The sequence below is a fragment of the Callospermophilus lateralis genome, chromosome 2, assembly GCF_048772815.1.
Source record: "Callospermophilus lateralis isolate mCalLat2 chromosome 2, mCalLat2.hap1, whole genome shotgun sequence".
Classification (NCBI taxonomy): Eukaryota; Metazoa; Chordata; class Mammalia; order Rodentia; family Sciuridae; genus Callospermophilus; species Callospermophilus lateralis.
Genome location: NC_135306.1, coordinates 152,488,430 through 152,499,436, shown reverse-complemented (window position 1 = coordinate 152,499,436; position 11,007 = coordinate 152,488,430). Strand labels below are relative to the sequence as shown.

Genomic DNA, 11,007 nt, shown 5'->3' with positions numbered 1-11,007 from the left:
GATAATTGTTTCCTCCCCTGTTTCTCTCTCCGCACACTCCCACCCTCCTGAAATACCTCACTGCCTGCCATTTCTGATTTTTCTTCATGTAATTGCTCTAAAATTTCTTGTCCTTTAGTAAGTGCTTCCTGACATCTGCTATCTGTGAGGCAACTACGAATCATCTTCCAAAGGGGTATCACCCCACCCTCTAATATGCCCTGCTCAGAAGCAAAGTCAAGGTCTGTGCCTAACTTATCCCAGCTAGGCAGAGTAAAGCTGCCCCAGAACGGAAACCACGATGCAGCAATATCTGTCTTCTGTAAAAATCTCTGTAAAGTACTACGTTTCACTTCTAGGCCCTTGGAATGTAACAGGTTATCTAGGGCCAGGAGAAGCGGACTTGAAGATACGGCACCCATGACACAACAAAAGACACACAACAAACAAGAGTGAAAGTAAGAGCAAAAGTACACAATGCAGCTGCAATAAGATTTAATGCTCTCTCTGGCTTTACAGAGGAGCTGCCGCCTTGACAGCGGGTCCTAAATTACCTAGGACTAATCTCTGCTTTAACCGCAGGTCCCGCCTTACCTGGGACTAACCGGTGCACCACCCTTGACTGCTGAAAGTTCTGGTTCCCGGGTCTCTCGGCACCACTTGTCGCGACCCCTTGCCCGCAAGGAAGACGCAACTCAGGAATCTTCTTTCAGCAGTTTATTCAGGCCTTGATTTAAGTATCTTATAGTGACTCACTTTCTTTCTTCTTCCTCCCTCTGAGGGCCCAAGCACAGCCTAATAAAGCCTCCCACGTACCAATCTTAAGCTGCCGCGTGGGTCTTTCTTATAGGGTGGCAAGAGATAGCGTGCCAACTCTCCACAAAGGAATTTGATTTATCACAGGCCACAGTGGAAGCCGGCGCCATCTTCTAATGGCGGCCACAATTTACAACAATGGCTTACTACAAACTATCAAGGGCTAAGCCTCTTTTTTTTCTTTCATTTTCTTTTCTTGCAGTACTCCAGGGGTACAAAACTGAGAATGTAGTTCTAACACTGAACTACATTCTCAGTTTTGTTGTTGTTGTTGTTTTGCTTTGTTTTGTTTGGTTTTGTTGTTGTTGTTGTTGTTGTTGTTTGGTTGATTGATTGGTTTTTGTTTTATACTTTTTATTTTGAGATAGGGGCTTGCTAAGTTGCCCAGGCTGACCTCAAACTTATGATTTTCCTGCCTCAGCCTCCTGAGTAGCTGGGTTTAAAGGTATGTGCCAGTGCCTCCTCCCTGGCCTCTTTCCTGATGGTAAGAAGTATAAGGAGCAATAACCTCCCCTTCACCACCCCTGGTGTTGAAGGTGCACCACCAGGACAAAGACCACTGAACCCATAAGAACTTCACTAATGTGATAAGCTGCTGAATTTTCGAGGAGTTCCTCAAAACAGTGTCTTACTGGGACATTTAGACATTTGCTACTTAGTGATTTCTGACACCTTGTTCAGCAATCTCCCTGTCCATACTGATATATCATGTTTCTTTGGGTTTTGAAGCTCTTTTGGTGCATCATGTTTTTTCCATCTGTGACATATCCATTATTTCCTTCCTCAGACTCCTATTGAATCTGTATTCTATTGTTAGTCCTATGCAGTCTGATTCTAGGGTCAGCTAAGTCTGCCTTCTTCCAGTAAATAGAAAGATATACTTTCTAAAAACCAAGGTAAGAAGTGTAACTGGGCCACCAAAGAATCAAAACCTGTAAGAAGTGTGTCTTGGAGAAGGCTGGGCGAGACAGTTCTGATTGCTCTCATTTCTGATACCTCTTAGCTTTCTTTTCTCCTCACTGCTCCCTCAAGCCACCTTACCCTCTCCTCAAGTATTGCCATCCCAAGAGTAAAGCTGAGCAGAGAGCAATTTCTCTGTGACCCAAAGCCTGTTTTCCCTGGAGACTGGATGCATTTTCCTGTTGCAGAATAAAATAGCATCTTAGCTGTCCAGGGTTCCTTGGCCTCTATAGATGTGATACAACAGAACAGCTTAGACCAGCAGCTGGGGTAAGTAATCCCAGCCCACACTTAGGCTGTTCTCTACTTTCCAGATTGCTGGAGGGATCCTCTTCCCCTCCCTCAAAAGAATAGCCACAGGAAAAGAAAAGCCAAAAAGCAGAAATATCAGGGATATAAAGAGACCTAAGTATTGAATATCTCCAGTTTGCAGTTACATACTTTGCATAAGAGAAAAATAAAAAATACCAAGAAGACTAGCTCCCTTTCTGTGGCCCATGGATAAAGTAGCTCAGGCAAGTGCTCAGAAGCCCTGACAATGCTTCAAAGCAAGATGCCTATGTTGATGACCCAAAGTAGTTAGGCTGAGGGGCTACTCAAAGTCTATACACATGGACTTGTGTTCTAGAAAAAATATAATTGTATATGATTGGCAACACATAAGTTTGGTCCATAGATTTCTCCATGGATTTTTTATGCTTTCATTTAAATGATTAAATTTTTGATAGGTGTGGTGTATTAATTAAAGCTCTCCAGAAAAACAGAACCAATAAATGGTGCAGAGAGAGAGGTTGAATGGGCTTTTATGAATTGGCTTGTGCAGCTGTGTGGGCTGACATCTTAAATATGTTGGGCAGGCTAGAAACTCAGAGAAGAGTTGATGTTACAGTCTGGAGTCTGAAAGCAATTTGGTGCAGAATTTCCCTTAAATGATTAGATGATGTCCACTCACATTAGAGAGAGTAATTGCCTGTATGATAATCACATATTTTTTCATAATCTTCAATGTGTTTTATTTAACCCAAACAAGTAAATTATTCATCTGAAGAATACAGAGTTTTTCACTTCCTTCTCCCTCCTCTTCATCCATCCACAAATATTTACAAGCCACAACATTGGGAAAAGAGGTTTGTGTGATTCTGCATATGTCCAGTGGCTTCTGGACAAAGTTGCCATGAATAAAAATAGCAAGACTTATTTGAAGAAGGTAATTATTTGGCATTAATGATGTTTTCAAGTCCATCCATGAATTCTTTCATTTGCAATTGTCAATAATTATGAAATAGTTTCTAAGTTGAGTTGTATGATTCTGTAGGAATTCAATAGTTCAAACAAGGTCTATAATTGTCCACTCTATGTCTTCCAATTATGTTCAAATACTATTGTGATTTTTTTAATTAAATTAATTTTTTTGAAATTAAATTCACATCCTAACTATGTGAATTCTATATAGAGACAGGGAAAAATTATACAATTATTTTTCACTTTTAACAAATATGACCTATTTCAACTATCTCACCTTAATCATGGGACCCTGTTTCTTTCTGATTATCTTAAACATACACACATCATGTAGACTCTGTATAGTCAAACTAATGGGAACAGTAACCTTAACTCATTGACTTGAGCTGAATTATTGAAGAAAAACATACTGGATAACTTCCTGTAGATTTTCATACAATAATAATAATAATCCCAATTTCAGATGATAAGCATCTGGCAAATTTTGTATGCATATAATAGACAAACAATTATTATTTTTAATATTCAGTTAATGAATACATACAAATATATGCTTGGCAAATTCCATATGCATATGTTAAGTGTTAGTTATTATTTGTAACAAGTAATAAATATACTAAGATTATCCATAATCTGTATTTGTATTGTTGTGCTCTATATGTATAATAAGAATTATAACATCTTCTGCTGTCATATATAAATAAAAAATTAAAAAAGAAGGACAGGGCCTTATTTAACTTTTATTACAGAACAATTCCTTTACCCACCAGGAAAGGTCCTACCCTCCATTAGTGTGTGGCTTTGGGAAGGGTAAATGGGGAACATTGAACAAGTGTGGCCCTTCCTGACTACCACTCCACATACCAGTGAAATACCAACTATCATTACCAGACAAAATATTTACCTTCCAAACTATTCTGTTTTATGGATGAACACAATTGTTCCTTCTACAGAAGCTAAAAAATGGAGACAATATGATAATCACATATTTAAAAAGAACTTCACAACAACATCTAGACTGGTATTTGACCAAAAGCTGGGTAGCATCACTTAGCCAAATTGACACAAAATCAATCATCACCTGTACCATATGCTGTTAAGCAGAGCTTTATCAATAAGAAACAGACATACTAGTTTTAGAAAATTCAAACTGTTGAGAAGAAAGAGAAATCACAAATTATTGAGAAAATGTATATGCAGGGTTTTCTAAAGTCATGAACTGATGAACAGAAGGGAAAAAATGCTCATATGTTTGTGTCAAAATAAACAGAAAAGAAAATGGATAAATGAATGAATGAGCAAAGAAATCTTAGGAGGAAGAGACTCAGAGGATAAAATTAAGAGCTAAGTGAAGAGGTAGGAAAGTAAAATAGAATTGTATTTTAGGAACACAGGATATTGCAATCACCAAATGCCAGGGTTTGAAAGAAAAACCTAGTTCTATTTTTACAGATAAGGAAATTGAGAACCATAAGGAGAAAGTGATCCTGGCATCTAGCACCATCTGCAACAAACAGTACAGTTCATTTGAAAAAACAAGGTAATTTTTATCAAAAAGAACCAAGATTGAAATTCAATAAGACATTTGATTCCCTAGATTTGATATCTTTGTCTTCATATGTGCAAATAAAGAAAGTTATATCTACCATAGATATATCTACCATACAGTGCTGCGTTGAAGCTGAGGGACAGTATATTGAAGTTATTGTAGCAGTATGTTGCACATGTGTAGCACATGAAAATCACTGAAAAGAAAGTAGCATCACTGAATTTATTGTTCCTCAAAGCTTGACTGGATTCTTAATATATATACCCACCATAACAATGTTACAATAGAGTACTGAATCAGCAGCCTCTTCTCTCTCAACATTGTAAAAAGTGTTAATTTCATTTCATCTGCTTCATACTGTCTGTTAGTGTTTCTCAACCATAGTCAGACATGAAGAGAAAGCCTCAGGGATTCTTCAGCTGCAGTCACCCCAAATATCCCAGTTCCAGAGTCATGCAAAGAAGTGCATGCAAGTGCCAGTTCTGAGCTCCAACTGAAGACACTGTTGGCCTGGCATAGAAATTGATGATAAAAATTATAACAGTAAAGCAACTGCTTAAGAAACTGAAAGAAACGATGAAATTATGAGCATTTTACTTAGGGATTGAACAAGGGGAAGGAGAGCATAGATGCAAGGCATATTGGTCAGAGAAAATGAATTGCTAAGAAGATGTCCATCAGCCTTAACCCTACACAGATAATCTGATAGCAAGCCCTAAGGAAGCTCTTTTTAATTGGTTCTTTTTAGTTATGCATGACAGTAGAATTCACCTTGGCATAATGATAAAAGCATGGAATATATCATATCTATTTCAGACCCCAGTACCTCTCTTTCCTCTTCCCTTTCCCCACCCTCAGCACCCTTCCTTCTATTGATCTTTCTGCCATTTACCTATAGTTGTTTTTTAATTAATTTCTTGTGGATGTACTTGATGGTGAAACTCACCATGGTGTATTCATGTATGTACATTGGAAAGTTCTGTCAGATTCATTGCACTGTCTTTCCTTTCCGCTTCCCCCTCCCTTCCTTTCAATCCCCATTGTTACTCCACTGAACTTCTATCCCTCCCCCTTATTTTGGGTTAGCTTCCACATATACTTGAAAACATTCAACCTTTTGTGATAATCTCCAGATCCATCCATTTACCAGCAAATGTCATAATGTCATTTTTCTTTATGGCTGAGTAATACTCCATTGTGTATACATACCAAAATTTTTTTATGTAAGGATGCTTTTTATTGTGGGCATCCCCACCAGGCATCTCAGAGTAGGGTATGGTTTCATCAAATACTTGAGATTCCTTGTTGCTTGATAAAAATCCATTTTTTCAGAAATTTAACTAAGCCCATTTTTGGAAATTTCTTCTGTGTGAAATCACCTATCAATTTAACATATGTAAGCTTCATCCCAAATGTATAATAACTCATGATCTTCAGAGACAGGGCCTCATTTCCCCTCATCTTCTAAGCCAGCGCTGAACCTAGTATTTAAAGCCTAGGGACTCACAATTTATCCTGACTTCCTTTTCCTTCATGTGTTTATAGTATTGGTTATTCGTTCTATTATTTATTCATTCAAACAAGCAAATGTTGACTGAGAATTTCCTTTGTTCCAGGTACAGCACTATACAAGAATTATGTGTTAGCAAACAAAACCATATGGTTCCTGTATTCATGGATCTTACAATCTAATGTAAGAGAAGTAGAAAAACATTACAGAAAGAAATAATCATAAAATTAAAAATGAACTGAGTGGTATAAAGAAAATTAAGAATATTTAGTGAACATAATAAATGGGTGTATGGCTCAGAGCATCTACTTGGTGTTACCTAAATGGCTCTGAGAAGACAATGTTTAAGATCTAAAAGAATGAGGAGCCAGCCACATCAAAAGCAAGAGGTGAGTAGAGATAGCACAAAATTCCAAACTGAAGTAATTTGGCCTATCCAAAAAACTGAAATAAGATCAGCATGGCTAAAGATTACTGAGCAAGAGAGTCTAGCTTACAACGAGAGTGGAGACTAGGCAGGCCCTAGATCATTGGAGTGTATGGGTCATATCCTAAGCATTTTGCTAGAGAGCACAAGGGAACCCTTGAAGGATTTAAAGTAGAGGAGTAACACAGACAAGTGTTTCCTTGAACCTTAGTTACATCATCCCTGAAGTAGGAACAATAATCTTTCAGTTCTGCATTTAAGAGTAACTGTGAGAATTAAATGAATTATATGCAATGAAAGAACTTGAGAAATACAAAGTGTTAGTACAATTTAAAAAATCATGTTTGGGATGTTTTGCACTCCAGGAGATTTTTCTCATACTTTGTAACATCAGAAGAGGCCATCATCAGAGGAAAGAATATTAAATTTGGAATCAGACACACATGTATTCAAACTCCAAGACTATAACACAGGAGTCACTCACCATTGGTCAGTCACTACAGCCTTATATCATTAAAAAAAAATTGCCTTACAGAAAGTCTCTGTTGATTCTGAGTATGAAGAAATTTGACCCAAAATGTTTAATAATAAATCATGTAACTTATTACATATCAAAAGTGTATTATAGAAAAAACAAGGGCAAGATAAACAGATGATCTCAGGAATAACTGACTTTAGAAAAAGCACGGCAACCCCTCACTCTCTCAGATTCTGCTTATACCCTGCATGAATTCTTACCCTTCTTCATTCCTCTCTATTGATTTGAATCAATTGTCTTTGTCTCTTTCCAAACAGGAATTCCTCATTTCCATCTATGCATGTGAAAATAACGCATCCTCAATTTGAGCAAAAAGTGCATACCAACTACGTTCTCTGAACTCTAGTTACTATTTCTGGCAGAATGAATATCATCCCACCAGTTCAGACCCAGTGTCAACCTTAGAGATAATAATCCTTGCAAAATAAGATTTTGGAAGTAGCATTGACATGGCTATGAGGGCCCAATCTTGTGTTTGAAAGGAGCCAGATCTTCAAAATAAGAGTTTATAAAATCAGATTGTCTACGAGGATTTGAATCATTATTATGCTTTCTTACACATATCAGTAAATGGTAGAACCAGCTCTGAAACTTGATTTTTTAAACTTTAGATTTAGCACTAGCTTGTTCTTTTTTTGTCATCTAAGATCATCTCAGTGTCTATTCAGATTGGAGAGGGCACAATCTCTAAGGAGCCCTCAGCTGCCTTCTAAGGATGCTCCCTTCCCAGTCCTATGGCAACATCTCCTTCTTTCAGCCACCTGCTTTCCTCATGATTGGCATCCCAGGACTGGAGGACTTTCATGGTTGGATCTCCATCCCCTTCTCCTCCATGTACACTGTGGCACTCACTGGAAACTGCCTCATCCTCCTGGCTGTGAGAAGCACACCCAGCCTGCATCAGCCCATGTACTACTTCCTGTCCATGCTGGCTCTCACTGATGTGGGCCTCACCTTGTCCACACTGCCCACAACCCTGGCTGTGCTCTGGTTTGACCATCGGTTCATTGGTTTCGATGCATGTCTGGTCCAGATGTTCTTCCTGCACTCCTTTTCTGTAGTGGAGTCCTCAGTGCTCCTGGCCATGTCATTTGACCGCTTTGTGGCCATCTCTAACCCCTTGCGCTATGCAGCTATCCTCACAAATAATGTCATCATCAGGATTGGGATGGCCATTGTGGCTCGAGCCACTCTGTCCCTCTTCCCAGGCCCCTTCTTGCTGAAAAGACTAAACTACTGCCCTGGCAAGATCCTTCTGTCCCACTCATTTTGTTTCCATGCAGATGTCATGAAAAGGGCCTGTGATGACATCACTGTCAACATCCTGTATGGGCTCTACGTGGTTCTGTCCACAGTGGGTGTGGACTCCTTGCTTATTGTCCTGTCCTACACCCTTATTCTTCATACAGTGATGGGGCTGGCCTCTCCCAAGGAGCGTGCCCGGGCCCTCAACACTTGTGTTTCTCATATCTTAGCCGTATTGGTTTTCTACATCCCAGTCATAGGTGTGTCCATGATCCACCGTTTTGGGAGGCACCTGCCCCCCATTGTACATGCTCTTGTTGCCTATGTGTACCTGGTGGTGCCTCCTGTGCTCAACCCCATCATCTACAGTGTCAAGTCCAAGCCCATCCGGGGGGCCATGCTCAGGGTTCTGAGGAAGAAAGACCAAGGGTGATAAAACTTAAGATATAATAGATTTTTTGTTAAATGAAAGACTATTATACAAAGGAAATGATAGGCTGAAATTAGAGCTGATTGGGAGAAAATCTTTGCAAACTACTCTTCCAACAGAGGATTAACTTCTAAAATATATTTTTCAAAAAACTCAAAAAACTCAGCACACACCCACATACCAAATAACTCATTCAATTTCTGGGCAAATGAAATAAACAGACACTTTTCAAAAAGAAGTGCAAATGGCCAAGAATTATATGAAAAAAAAATATTGAACCTCTTTAGTCATTAGGGAAACAGGAATCAAAACTATACTGAGGTTCCATCTCATTCCATCAGAATGGTAATCATCAAGAACACAAATAGCCAGAAACACTGTTGTGGATGTGGGAGCAGGGAAGAATCCTTACACCATTTTGTTGGGCATGTAAAGTATAGCCACTTTAGAAATCAGTATGGAAGTTCCTCAAAAAAAACTAAAAATAGAACCACCGTATGATCCAGCTATTGCATTTCTCCACATTTATCTAAATAATTAAAGATAGCAGATACATGCATTTTCATGTTTATAGTAGCACAATTCACAATATCCAAGTTATAGAACTAACCTATGCATCAGTCAGCAAGTGAATGGATAAAGAAAATCTGGTATATACACACAATGGAGTTTTACTCAGCATAAAGGAGGATGAAATTATGTTATTTGCAAGAAAATGGATGGAACAATTTATTAAGTGAAATTACCAGACTCAGATAAGTATCATCTCTTTTCTCTCAAATGTGGAAGCTAGAGCAAGGGGGGAAAGGATCTCATGAAAATAGAAGAAAGACCTAAAGTTAAAAACCCTGTATACGCTTTTGTTCCCTTAGGAGAGTAAGTAGAAAGTAGAGAAAGAAGACTAGGCAGAGGAAGGAAGAAGGCAAGGGGAGGTACTAGGGAGTAAAATTAATCAAATGATGACATGCTCATATACAAATATGACACAGTGAAACCTACTATTATTTATAATTAATATGCACCAATAACAGAGAAAGACTAAGAAGACCCTCCTATAGACTCATGGGAACCTGTTAGGCTCAGCAAGCACTGAAAATACCTAGTCCATGCTAAGACAGTGGGAATACTATAAAGTTCAGTTATGTTATAAATCCATGTCTAGCATTTACTTTGCAAAGAAGTAAGGAGGATTAAAGACTAAACAATACCTCCAGAGCTTATAATCTTATGGAAGGAGGTAAAGCCCGAAAGGTAGGTGACCAGGTTGTACAGAATTGCACAGACTAAGTTAAATAATTTGGCTTGTACCTAGTACATAAAAAATCACTTATCAGATATTTTATTGTAAAATAAGTTAGTATTTTGTATTAAGAAGTTTGTATATTAGAAGTTTGTTGGACATATGCACAAAACTGGATCCAGGAGAAACAATCTTTATCTAATACCACCACTCCACCCTACAACTTCAGTGGAAGAAATTAAGAGATGCTTTGGAGTCAGGAAGCTAGCTCACAAGATTACTATTTACTATTAAGAGACTATGTAGTAGCTAAAATTCTCCTAAGGTTAGGTTCTCTGTCTTATGCTCCTTAGCCCTTGCCGCTCTGACTCATTGCCTCACCTTATTAGCTTTTTCTTCCAGACATGTTTATTGAATAAGTGGATAAATAAATGTGTTGATCAGATGATATGGTTTCATATCCCTTATCACTGATTCTTCTTGAAATTTCTTTCGGGAATGTCCATTTCTCCAAAAGACTCCCTTGCCTTTCAGCTTCCACAGTGAAGGCTGATATTGAAGATTGTTCTCTCTTATGGGTCCTTATCTCAGATGTCTAGATTCTCCACACCCACATCATTCACTTTAACTTACCTAGAGTTGAAAACCCTGCAGTATAAAAGGCAAGACCACAATTTTATTCTGTATCAGATTCACCTTTTTTGAATCAAGTCTAAAATAAAAACCCGTACAATTCCAGGCAAGACCAACTTTGAGGGTTTCATATGCAAGAGAGAGATCACACACATCAGCACTGAAACCCTAAATCGATGGTATAACATAGCTCTTTCCCAAATTCAGGTCTGCCTGTAACCAGAAACCCAGATACAATGGAGGGGGATAGCACTCCTCAGGTGTGCTCATCACATCCAAGGGGGTCTTATTTCAATTTGAGGAGTGGAATAAGGCAGTTTATTAACCTGAGTAGACTCAGCGATGACAGGCTTTCTCCAATTCGTGTGAACTAGAAATGGTCCAGTTGTAAAGTTGAACAAAGAGATCTGGGAACGCTATAGTATGAAGGCTTTGGGG

General features: G+C 38.5%; 1 protein-coding gene across 1 annotated transcript; it reads left to right on the top strand.

The window, feature by feature from the left end:
• The first annotated feature begins 7,736 nt into the window (after positions 1-7,736).
• LOC143391339 (olfactory receptor 51I2-like) lies at positions 7,737-8,699 on the top strand. The gene has a single exon (XM_076844035.1). It carries the CDS (start codon positions 7,737-7,739, stop codon positions 8,697-8,699), a length of 963 nt encoding a protein of 320 aa, XP_076700150.1.
• The last annotated feature ends 2,308 nt before the right edge of the window (positions 8,700-11,007 follow it).